Raw genomic sequence first — 12956 nt, 5'->3', positions numbered from 1 at the left:
CTAAAAGTGTTAGGTTTTTTTGCAAAGTTATATCCAAGAATCTCAGGTTTGGTTGCAACGCCTGACCCAAGAGTAATGTTTATAATATTAATAATAACATTAAACTTGGGTTAACCCTTAGCATAAAAGTGTCTGGACTGCAATACCAGACCCAATAGCATTGGACGTGGGTCTGGCTGCAAGGTCGTATCATAAAAGTGTGATAATTAAATAGATTAGTTAAAAAGAAAAAAAACCAACAGGAAAAAAAAACTAATGAAAAAAAAAGAAAAAAAAATGAATTAATTGGGTTAACCCTTCAAACCAGGTTAACCCGTCATACCTTGAATTCGCATCGTGAAAGTTTGATAATTAAAAAGAAAAAAACAAATTAATGGGTTAACCCAAAATTAACTGGGCTAACTCGTCAAACCAGGTTAACCTGTCAAACCCGGAATCCGTGTAATGAAAGTTTGATAACTAAATAGAAAAAAATTTAACATCAATTTAAATTAAACGAAAAAAATTAATTAAAAAAAAAGGCATCAGCCTTTTCACTGTGGACTGTACTGTGCAGTTCACAGTCAAAGGCATAAAAAAAAACTAAAGGCGTCAGCCGAGAACTACTTAGAAAAAAATTTAATATTAATAAACTAAATTAATTAAATAAATAAAATTAAAAAGAAAAAATAAAAGAAAAAAAACCTCTAAGAAGAAAAAAAACTAAATAGAAAGAAATTTAACATTAACAAACTAAACTAAACAAAAAAAATAATTAAAAAGAAAAAAAAAGCAAAAAAAAATAAAATTCAGGTTAACTCGTCAAACCAAGTTAACCCGTTAAACCCGGGATCCGTGTCATGAATGTCTAGTAACTAAATAAAAAAAAGTGAACATTAACAAACTGAACTAAACAAAAAAAATTAATTAAAAAGAAAAAAAATCCGGGTTAACTCATCAAACCATGTTAACCTGTTAAACTCAGTATTTGTGTCATGAAAGTCTGATAACTAAATAAAAAAAAATTTAACATTAACAAACTAAATTAAACAAAAATATTTATGAAAATAATAATTAAAAAAAAATTAACGGGTCAACCCAGAATTAACTGGGTTCACCCGTGAAACCAGGTTAACCCGTGAAACTCGGGATATGTGTCATGAAAGTCTAATAACTAAATAGAAAGAAATTTAACATTAACAAACTAAACTAAACGAAAAAAATTAATTAAAAAAAACAAAGAAAGAAGCAAAAAAAAAATCCCAAAAATCATTAAAAAAAACTTAGACAACTTAAAAAAAAAAAAAAAAAACATCTAAGGAAGGAATTAGTATTTTACTGTGAACTGCACTGATTCTTTTTAGCTATTGTTATAATAATATAATAATTGAAAAAAATATGGAATCATGCAGAAGTGCTAAAGGTCGTCCTTCAGTGATAATGATAGTGGGCAGAGATCATTCGGTGTCCTTTGCCGTATTGTTTGTGCTACTTTTGTGTCCCTTTCTTTGAAATTTCTATAAGTTCTTTCTTTTTTAATAAAAGAAAATACTAATTTTATTATTTTAAATAAAGTATAAATACATCGTCATTTCCATACTATATTTAGAAATTATGTATTGTTGTTTTAATAACTTTCCTAATTAGAGATAGGATGAATACAAATACTAAAAATCAATTTCTTACAAACAAAGTTAATTAAATTACTAAAAATTAGCTTTAAACGAAAAGGCATAAAAATATTTATTAAAACGATTAGGTTTTAATTAGCTTTATTCGAAAAAACCATCATTCTTTGCTTCAAACGGGACTTTAGTCACCTGCCACCATTCCTTATTATTTTTTAAGATAATGTTGGTTAATTTACTGTTCCAGGATAAAAAAAAATTAGAGATAATAGATATAGAGATGAAAAGACATAAAACAAGATTAAGACAAAATTATGTTTGGTAATGATATACAAGATAAAATTAATATTTTTGTATTATATTTGATTATGGTAGATAAGACAAAATAAAATATGAAAAAAATTATTTTACCCTTTATATATATATATTGTTATCAAACTTACATATTAAAAAAATAATTGGATATTTTATTTTATTTTTACTTTAGTTTATATTGTTGAAATTAATAATATTATAATAACCCTAGTTATAAAACCATGACCGACTTGATGAGTTGATCCGGAACCTGAGCTAGTCCGAGTTAAAAAAAAATAGAGGAAGGATTGACTTGATCTAACTCAATCAAAAACTCAGGTCAACTTGGGATAAAACACAAGTCCCGTTGATTTTTTTGAAAAAAAATAAAAATTTTGGGTCATCAGAGTTGACCTTCCTGACTCATGACCTGAATCTTAGATTGAGTTGACTCTCAAGTCAGGTTTTAAAACTATGATAATAATCATTTTTATCTATATATTGACTAGGGTTAACATGTGTTGACCCTCCCAATCATGTGACCTGAGCCTTGCCCTGATTGATCCCCGAATAGGGTTTGAAATCTACGATATAACAACTTTTATTCTTACATTGCTCTGGGTCAACCCGAGTTGACCTACTTAATCCGTGACCGGGGCCTTGCTCTTTGATTGACCCCCTAATCAAGTTTTTAAAACTATGATACCACTTTTATTTTATGTTTACCTGAGTTAACACGGGTTAATCCTTCTAACATGTGACATGGACCTTATCCCAAGTCAATTCTCGAGTTGAGTTTTAAAACTATGATAATAATCATTTTTGTTCTTATGTTGACCTGAGTCAATAGTCAATCTCACTTGTGAACCGAGCCTTGTCCGGGATCGACCACCAAATAGCGTTTTATAACTATTACCATAACCATTTTTATTCTTACGTTGAATCGGGTCAACCCAACTTGTGACCCGTGCCTCGACTAGTGATCTAGGCTTTGCTATAGATCGACCCCCGTGTTCGATTTTAAAATTATAATAATAATTATTTGTATTTTTACATGTCTTGAATATTTTAGAATTGAGAGTTTTTTATAGGATATTTTAAAAATAAAAATAATAAATATGGTCTCTGAAAACATATTCACTTTGTATTTTTTATTTTGAAAAGATAAAAATTTACTCCAAATATGTTCCAAAAATAAATTTATCTCTATATCTCTATGTCTTAAATCAAATGTATTTATATCTTCATTGTATTGATCCCTTGTATCTCACATCAATAACTATATAAGATATTTGTACCCTTATCACATGAACCGTAGGGGTATAAACGCCAAAGGGACCTATGGAAGGGATACCAGACGCCATCATCTTATACATTTTTATTACAAACAAAGAAACCTAAAAATATCTTTCCTAATTAATTTTAATAGAGAGTCTTCGGACGAGAATAGCTCTCTATTCTACATGATACAATTATCAACCACGTCGTTTATCTAAACAGGAATGAAATTCTCCTCTCTTTGACTTTTTTTTTTTATATATAACAAATATGTATGAATACGCTCTCTCTCTCTCTCTCTCTCTCTCTCCCCCCCCCCCCCCCCCTGAAAAAATGAATTTAAATATATTATCTAAACAGTTAATTTTGTATTTAATTATTTAACATTAAAGTCAAAATAAGTCTATAGATTGATATGAATTCTTAATAAATTCAACATCTTTCATCAATATAGCTTATTTTGGGATCCGTAGACCTTTTACCTCCATGCAAGATTGCTCGTCAAGCTTTCACTGTTGTAAAAAAATTCCCAATGGCCAATGCTATCTCCTGTAGGAGGATATATTCATTGTTTTTCAAATATCTTTTTTTTTTTTACATATTTTGAATATTAATTTTTTTTAAAATAATTTTCTATATGAGAAGTTAGCAAATACATTATAAATGGTACTTTTACTGGGTATGTATAGAGAGGTACAAAAATTAATAAGAACATAAGTGCTTGGAAATAATGTTGTACCATCATATCCATGTATATATGTGCAACATATGCTCACATTAATACATTATTCACATAGTTATGGTTTCATTTTTTCCTGTTTCACACATGGATAATTAAGACTCCACATTCACACATATTGGAATATAACATTTTTTTTTCTATTTTTCTTTTTGAGGATATATATATAGAGAGGTATATTTCCATCTTCTGGATACATTTGAATGTTCGACATATATAAAGCATTCTTGCTTGGTGGTTGAGAAAAGATTTTCCTTACTGAATACTTTTACAAGTCATTCGAAAATAATTCTCAGGAAGCGAATCACCCACCAGTATTAGCACAACTATCGGAATCATGCTGAAATTTCTAATTTGGAATTTCTGTTGCTTTGCCGTGGGATTAAGGTATGTATAATGATCATTACTTGCGCAGACCATATGTACCGTTAGTTCTTCTTTGTGTGCGTTTTTCTACGTTGGAAAGTTGTTTTTCTTGTTTGATGATGTCTGAATAGAATTTCTTAATTAGGATTTATGAAGGTAGTAATTATGTAATAATTCACATCTTGTAGTACTTCACTCTTTGGCTACCTGATTTTTTTTTTCTTTTGTGGTATCTTTAGGTTGGTTTTTCATTAACTTCTTTTTAGTGTTATCAAATTAAGATAAGATATCTTTAGGTTGACTTAATTAAGGTTTGTATTCTAAGGTCAACTTGAGAATTCTATTTTTTTTTTGTTTTTAAACCTAGACTTGGGTTAAGCAAAAGTCAGATTATGATTTTTCAAGTTTGAATTATTATGTTGAATATAATAATAATATTAAAAAGTTTTCAATAATTTAGATATTATTATTTTATATTCAAATATTTTTTTCATGCAAGATACAGCTATAACACATTCATTAAAGTAGTTTAAATCTACACCTTTCAAATACAAGTTGGTAAGCCTCCAACTGACAATATATATATATATATATATATATTGAAAGGAAATGATAAATCAATGTAGAAATAGTCATTTGTAATTTTTGAATTTCTTTGAGAAATGGCGATTTTATAATTTTTTTCAATTTTTTTTACTATAGCTGTACTATAGAATGGAAGATTTGTAAAAACATTTCATGAATTTTTTTGTTGTTTTTTCCTTTTTTCCCCTTAAATTTGGCATATCTATCAACATTCTTTTTATTTTATCTATATTCTTTTGTAACATTTTTCTTTTTTTCCTTAAAGTTTTTTCTTAAAAAAAAATTATTATTTCTTATTCTTGACACTTGAGATATTTTTTACTTTACACTTCCAGGTCTGCATGATTGAGCTCTTTTTTTTTCCACTGTCAATAGTGCAAATAACATATTGTCTATCCCTTTTAAACATGAGCTAGGTGTGTAGACTTCTTTTTTTAAATTTTGTTTTTTTAATTGATATATTTTTTAATATGTATTTTTTTAAAATAATTTTTAATACAGATTAAATAATTAATTTAATATATTTTGGTTAAAAAAAACACATTAACAATACCTACACATTTATTCTCTTGTATTAGAGAAAAAATATCCAACTCGCAGTGAGGAGAGTCGACTAAATACATTAACACTTTTTTTTTTAATTATTGATAAATATAATTCTTGATTTATTTAATTAAATGCATAGACTTTTCAATTTATAATTATATATTTTTTTAACTAAATACACATTAATAAAATCTGAATATTCTTTTGTTTTGATTTTCAAAAAAAAACAAAATCAGATGGAAAGTAGGCTTTAAGCCCATATTTGTATTTACCTAGGTCTACTAATCAACCTACTGCATCTAGAATACTAACCTAGCTCATTTTTAGGAGATTAAGTGCTAATCAAGTAACTAAATGTCACTATTTTCTCATTGTTGTTGTTGTTGAAATTAGACACAAGTTGAATATGTTCATTCACAAGCATGGCACATTAACAAAGTGGTTAAGAATATCAGACACATTGTTGCTATACACTATTGAAATAATATATACCCAACCATGCCTGTTGCCGGACACATTGACAATCACCTCGGTAAGAAACTAGAGACTGTCATCTGATTCACTGAACGATCTGTTGATGAAGACTTGTCAGCTGGAACAATTTTAACAAGAGAAAAGGCTGGCTGCTGGGGTTGAGGAAGAGCTATTGGGTCGCTTGCCAATGCTAAATCCACAAATGACATTGTGGGCCTATCTGCTGGATCCTTCTGCACACATAACAGCCCAATATGCATGCACCTCAAAATCCCTTCTGCTGGGCTTCTTTCCACCAACAAAGGATCCGCAAACTCCATTGCCTTCCCTTCAATCCATAATCTCCATGCCTGTGAATTTGGTTTCATAATATGTCATAACATTACCTGCCAAGATTAAGGGAAAATGTTCAAGGGTAGGGAAAATATTGTACGCACATATGCTAAGAGTGTCTGGCCATGCTCTGCGAGGTAAAAACCACTGCTTCTTTTCCCACTTATGATCTCAAGAAGTATAACACCAAAGCTGAAGACATCCGATTTCACTGAGAATATTCCTTCCATTGCGTACTCTGGAGCCATGTATCCGCTGTTTCACGTGTAAGAAAACCCTAGGAGATTAAAATTACGGATCAAAATCGTCAGAATACAAGAAAAAAGAAATAGCGGAGAAGAAAGAGGATTTTCAATGTTCCTGTCACACCCGGATAATCGCGGCGACCGTTTAAAAATTAATCTCGATATGGAAAAAGAATAGATATTTAGCATCTTTTTTTTAGGGGAAAAGATCTTGTTCAAAGAGTCGCCACCTAATATTATGGTCACTAGAAATCCTAATTCGTCAACAGAAATTCTATGGTACATGACTGGTTACGCAAAAGAAAAGATGTTATCACCCCTTAAGCGTCCTACCTAAGACAGACTGCATTGCTGGTTTTGTCTAAAATTGTTAAGAATTTGTTCTTCTTTTTTCCTTTTTTATTATTCATTTCATATTCCTGATTCTAGCGTCAGTGAACAATTCCTACGAATATTTCCAACTCTGGTGTTGGTAAATATCAACCAAACCCAAAAAATACGATACTCATGACTCTGGCATCAGTGTTTTAAAATATAATTTATATTATTATTTAATATTTTATAAACAACGAAAGAGTATTTTATTCAAAATCCATTACTTGGATTAATGCTGTGAAATTTTATAAATAGAATTTGATAGCATGAGCGTTTTTTGAAAAGATTAATTAGTCATGGTTTCATTTCTTATAGAACGATAGATTTCTTACCAAACTCAGAATCTGATATAAGAGGACTTAAATTATTAACTTAGTTATTAGATGCAGCACTGTAATTAAGAATAGAAGAATATTCAAAAGAGTTTGAATATTGAAAAAAAAAAAGAATATTCAAAACGGAAGTTGTTAACAAAAGAATTGGAATTATACATTCAAAAACAATATTCTTAGTTTGAAAAACTCATGTGTTGTTATGTGTGATTTCCACTGAAATCCCTAACATTCTATATATTTGATTATTCTTGAAGATTTGTTTTAAATTTTTATGATCAAACCATTCCCTAGTTGAATTGACCTTGATTTTGAATTATTCTCGATTCTTAGTATGACTATCTAGGAATGTTTAAAAGCACAGTAAATAATATTTTTTGAAATGTTATTTTGCTAGGGAATAAATAAAAAATAATTTTTTTTATTTTTGACATCAACATATTAAAACAATTTTAAAAAATTAAAAAATAATTTAAAGTTAAAAAATTAAATTTTAATAAAAAACAGCTGAAAGTTATTATTCTTTATTAATCTTAACCACGGGACCAACGTACCATTTACTTGCTTTTTGGTCCTCTTATTAATTAGAAAATATAATCAAGAGTCGCACTCAATGCCACGAGTACTGTTCAAACTTATCCACTCAGAATCTCAAGTGCTTATTCGCATATGGTTGCAATTTCCCATTCTGATCTATCTCCATCATCACGTCTCTTTCTTTGTTTGATGTTGTCATCAAGGAGCATCTTTGATTTTTCAAGAAATAATCAGGCTCCATGTGATGTTAAAATTGTCCTATATTCAAGCTACCATATTCCATTTATATGGGCTATTAATTTTTGTTTTTCCTAGGATTTTTGTTCAAGATTTTAATAGACAAATGGATGAATATATATATATATATATATATATATATATAATGCTAGTGAAAGAGAGTGTAAGAGATAGCGATAATGGTGGTTGATACTTTTATTAATTAAAAATATTTTAATTTATGCAGGTGTGTTGATTTTAATTGCATTATTAAAAATCACAATATCATTAAAGAAGTAATTAAGGAAATAAAATTAAATAATTGAAATCACAAAGATGAAAAAGAAAATAAGTAGAAAATATATTTGTTTATTAGAAGAATATATTTGATTTCATCCTTATTTTTTTTTTCATGTTTGGTCCTTATTTTTTTTATTGTTTTTTTTTTCTAATTTTATTTTTTAAAATCAAATTGATTGGGGATTGAGTTTCTTGTTTGAGCTCAAGTTTGTGATTTTTAAAATTTTTTAAAGATTAATTGCATTTTGATAACAATTTACCAGGCTTGTAGTAAAAAGGATAAAGAGTTTATTCATACTAAAAAACTGTCAAAGAAGAAAGCATGGAAAAGTTATATGAAAGTTCACAAACTCGATCAATTTTTATTGATTAATTATTTTCCATATCAAATGTTATTAAAACCCCTTAAATACGAATCCTAGAAAAATTTAATAATTAACAAAAAAAAGATTACAATAAAAACAATCAAGTGCAAAATTATGAAATACGCTCCCTTCCAAAGTCATGTCTCCGCTAAAGGTCTTCTCTTGCAATTTCATTTTAGCTACGCAGGCTTAATTTCCCCTTTCCAGGTTCCTTTCCAGGTTCCTTTCCTTGTTTTTACATTTACAAAAAAGTGGGATCAGTAAGTTTGATTAATAAAATAAATATTCAGTATAATAATAATAATAATAACAACTCATAGATAATTTTTTATCTGCGCATAACTAACAACAGCAGACTACTGCCCATAAAAAATATTTCCAAAAAGGTAACCCAAAACAAAACAATTGAATATTTTGTTCTTTAATATTCAGATTGAGAAACTGAAATGCCATCCTACAGCTTAAAAATAATTGTACGTGTCCTACAAGGCCTAACATTTCTTCTTTTGATAATATATATATATATATATATATATATATCTTGAACTTGACCTTACCTTAATTTTCAATTCACTTCTTCTTTCTAAATCTTCAATATTGGTAGGAATTTTGTAATCCCTCAACTTGACCTTGGTAAAATACATTTGTAATCCCTCAAGTTTTGAAAATTAGTCATATCAACTCCTTTACTGGAATTTTGGTCATGCAAGTCCCTATACTTTCAGTGATTGGTGACTCATGGTCCCTCCATCCATGTATACCTTTTACATTACTATCAAAGAAAATTTTCAATTATCATTGTAAATACCAAATCAAATATTCAGTATCCACATTCAAATTATTGTAAAAAATAATTATATTACACAAATTTTTTAACAGATAATTGATTTCATTCCATTCTTACTCTTTCATACCAATTTTTGTAACTGTGAAACAGTGAACGTGTTTTGCCCCATCCACTATAGCCGCGGACATACCTAAGAGGGCTTCGTGGTCACACCCTTCATTCACCAGCTTCATCACCGAGGTAAAATATCAGAAACTGTTACGCCATTGACAGAACAATCATTTGCTTTTGCCTCGTGGTGGTCTGTAAATCTCCCAGCAAAAAAGGCCGGCCGTTGAGGTTGGGGAAGATCAATTGAGTTGTCACTTTTCAGCATTAAAACAACGGACGACATGGCTGGCCTTTCACTAGCATCTTCTTGGACGCATAATAAACCGATATGCACGCATCGGGAAAATTCATCAGAGCAGCATGAATCAGCCAACACTGGATCTATCATCTCGAGTTCCTTTCCATTGTTCCATAATTCCCATGCCTGATTCAGGATTCGGAAGTGCATTTAACTAAACATTTTTATCATCGTGTCAAGTAAGTGATTATGTGTATTCTATGCCGAAGAAACTTACATAAGCTAGGAGGCTAGGAGCACGTTTCGATTTGTGGAATCCAGAATTCTTTCTTCCGGTTATGATCTCCAGCAGAATAACTCCAAAACTAAATACATCAGATTTGGTGGAGTAAAGTCCCTCCATTGCATACTCTGGTGCCATGTATCCACTATTCAACAGAAGGGACAGAAAAATTTTAGTAATCCTGGAAAAAGTAAATATCCAACAAGCCCTATGTTCTGTGCTCCCAGCAGCTAGTGGAGACAGAGGTGGCCAAAAAAACTCCAGACTCGGAAAAGTTAGATACATGAAACACGGAAAATGATGGATCATGTCATTATGCTTTGTTATATTATTATTGTCTAGGAAATCGGGTACCTAATGAAGTGATTATCTTAATATACAAAGGTAATTCAGGTGAAAATTCACTTACTATGTTCCCACTATCCTTACAGTATTGGCTTCGCCTTCATTAGCTTCCATGATCCTTGCCATTCCGAAGTCAGAAATCTTCGGATTCATGTTATTGTCCAACAAGATATTGCTAGCTTTCAGGTCCCGATGGATGATTCTAAGTCTAGAATCCTCATGGAGATAAAGAGTTCCCTTCGCAATCCCATTTATAATATGAATACGACTTCTCCAACTAAGTTGAGCACCTTTCCTCGGATCTACAGTTAAATCAAAATTGATACGAAATCAAATTATTGCTTGTATTCAGTATTTGAGAAATAAGATTTCAGCATATTGTATCTGAGATCAATGAATGGAAATTTCTGATTTCAAAACATTAAGGAACTTATTAAAGAGGACTAGTTACCAAAGAGGACCATGTCTAGGCTGTTGTTAGGCATGAATTCATAGACCAGAAGCTTTTCCTCTCCATCAACACAAAAACCGAGAAGCTTAACAAGATTTTTGTGCTGAAGTTTCATGATTAGCAGAACTTCATTTGTAAACTCGTTTTTGCCTTGCTCGGACAAAGCTGAAAGTCTCTTTACTGCTACTTCTTTTCCATCACTCAGTATACCCTTCAAAAATACACAACAAAGGAATTAGTAAAACCTCCTTCTATCTCTTCTCTAGAGTACTTCGTAAGGTAATTTGAGCTTGAACATAAGATATTGTAATTCATTTACCTTGTAAACCGGGCCAAAACCACCTTGCCCAAGCAAGTTTGTTTCAGAGAAGTTATCAGTAGCTGCATTTATGGATGCCAAATCCATAATTGCGGATTCCCGATCATTAAGGCCATCTCTCTGAAAATCTTGGTGCTGGAAATCATTGTGGTTTGGGTGATCAAACACACGAAATTTACCATCTTCACTAGTATTTTCTTTCTTACCTGGGTGACAAGATTCAAGAAGTCAACAAGGGTTACAAAGAAAACCAAAAAGAACATGTTAGTGAATTTCATGAGAAGCATCCTTGCATTTTCGCATTCTGAATTTCATCGGAAGATGGCAGAAGAAGGAGACTAAAATTGCTACCACCAAAAGTGTTGATGCCACAGTACTGATGGTAATTATCCATATTTCCCTTTCGTTGCCTGTCATTAGGGAAAAGAAATTATTTTAAGTGCAAGAAGTATAGTTTTTTTTAATTAGCAAATACAGCCAAATATAACCACTTTTTACGTCTTAATTGATCTATAAGCAAATTAGTACCTTTTCCGGTCACCGGACTTTTAGAAGATTCAGTTGCGCCGTCATAGAAATCATATAACTCATACCTTAAATAGCAACTGCGGCTGAGAACCCTCGCTCCACGAGAAAAATAGCAACAAGTCGTAACATTTTTTACGGCAACCTCAAGGCATGTGTAACAATCATTTGGAGACAAGTCTGTAGAGCACTGTACTAGAGAGAAAAAGCTGTCACTATCAGTGAAAGGTTCGTCTCTAGTAGCATACATATTCGCTGAAGAATCAAAAGCTGCCTTCTTGATAAGACTACTCAAGGTTTTATTGACTACTAAACTAAGATGTTCTGGATTTGAAATGTTCTTTGGATTATATTGGGGAATGTTTCCTGAAACATCCAAGTGGCCTAAGAATCTTTGATTCGAGAAGCGCAATTGACATAGCTCTCCCCACACAACTGCTTCCTTATCTCCTGGACAAAGCTGCCTGATATCTTGAGATGCTGCGGCTACGCAGGTACGGCAGCTTTCATTTGTTACATAGTTGAGGCACATATATTGAGCATACACGCTGTCTGGATCAATTCCAGTAGAGGTATTGAAATTTTTTGAAACTGAAGCATTTGAGGAAAGAGAAGCCATGAGGGTCTCGAGGTTGTTTTGAAATGGACTATTATCTGTATAACTAGATTTGTTCGAGCAAAGTCCGTATGGAGGATCAGCATAAGCAAGATCAAGAAGGTTGGCAATGGAAAAATACAGCAAAAGCATTTGAATACTTTTTTTAACAAGAAGGAAATTGTGACCCATATCTTGTGTTTTGAGTTTTCGACTCTAGCTATCAAGAATCATCTATAATTTGTAGCTGAAATTGTTTTCTGTCTTCTTTCACCTTGCGGCCGGGAGGCCATATTTATATATATAAAGCAGTCAAATATGGTGGGTCATCCAAAAGCATAGCACATGGGAATTTTCTTGGAAGAATTGGGATAAATCAAGGCATGTTGAAAAATATTGTTTTTATTAATTTTATCCTCAAACTCGTAGAAATTCTCAATTAAGGATTATTATTTATTTTTAAACCTTTCCATCTATTTTTCAATCTAAATTGTACACTGTTATATATATAAAAGAAATTCCATCATTTTATTTGAAATTTAATATTTTACGTAAGGTAGTTATTAATTATGCAGCTCGTTTGTTGTTGATTCTTGGTGGCTTAGACTCATTTATGTATGCGCGATGCAATCGTTTCTACATAAACAATTTATCCAAATTTAGGAAGTTCGAAGAGTTTTTCATATTCTCCATACGCCAAGAAGACCATG

At 30.9% G+C, this 12956-nt stretch overlaps 2 protein-coding genes and 1 long non-coding RNA gene across 6 annotated transcripts in view; 1 reads left to right on the top strand and 2 right to left on the bottom strand.

Moving 5' to 3' along the window:
• Positions 1 to 5939: 5939 nt before the first annotated feature.
• LOC112327363 (cysteine-rich receptor-like protein kinase 15) overlaps positions 5940 to 12956 on the bottom strand; it is a 40641-nt gene continuing 33624 nt past the window's right edge. Inside the window, exons 6-7 of one of the 4 annotated variants that reach the window (XM_052452013.1) lie at positions 6327 to 6477; positions 5940 to 6239 (exon numbers count right to left, since the gene is read on the bottom strand). In XM_052452013.1, coding sequence (XP_052307973.1) covers positions 5940 to 6239; positions 6327 to 6477 — 451 coding nt within the window. The other 3 variants (XR_008058961.1, XM_052452015.1, XM_052452016.1) reach the window with 3 other exon arrangements.
• LOC18097410 (cysteine-rich receptor-like protein kinase 10) overlaps positions 9398 to 12956 on the bottom strand; it is a 50152-nt gene continuing 46593 nt past the window's right edge. Inside the window, exons 3-9 of the mRNA XM_052452018.1 lie at positions 11655 to 11719; positions 11420 to 11536; positions 11127 to 11332; positions 10808 to 11018; positions 10421 to 10658; positions 10006 to 10156; positions 9398 to 9914 (exon numbers count right to left, since the gene is read on the bottom strand). Coding sequence (XP_052307978.1) covers positions 9612 to 9914; positions 10006 to 10156; positions 10421 to 10658; positions 10808 to 11018; positions 11127 to 11332; positions 11420 to 11536; positions 11655 to 11719 — 1291 coding nt within the window. The 3' untranslated portion in view covers positions 9398 to 9611. The remainder of the gene's footprint in view (positions 9915 to 10005; positions 10157 to 10420; positions 10659 to 10807; positions 11019 to 11126; positions 11333 to 11419; positions 11537 to 11654; positions 11720 to 12956) is intronic.
• The window catches only part of LOC127905181 (uncharacterized), a 47553-nt gene continuing 46594 nt past the window's right edge, over positions 11998 to 12956 (top strand). The window contains exon 1 of the long non-coding RNA XR_008058962.1: positions 11998 to 12145. This is a non-coding gene — a long non-coding RNA (uncharacterized LOC127905181). The remainder of the gene's footprint in view (positions 12146 to 12956) is intronic.

This window comes from Populus trichocarpa, chromosome 4 (genome assembly GCF_000002775.5).
Source record: "Populus trichocarpa isolate Nisqually-1 chromosome 4, P.trichocarpa_v4.1, whole genome shotgun sequence".
NCBI lineage: Eukaryota > Viridiplantae > Streptophyta > Magnoliopsida > Malpighiales > Salicaceae > Populus > Populus trichocarpa.
This window is presented reverse-complemented; position numbering and strand designations above follow the sequence as displayed.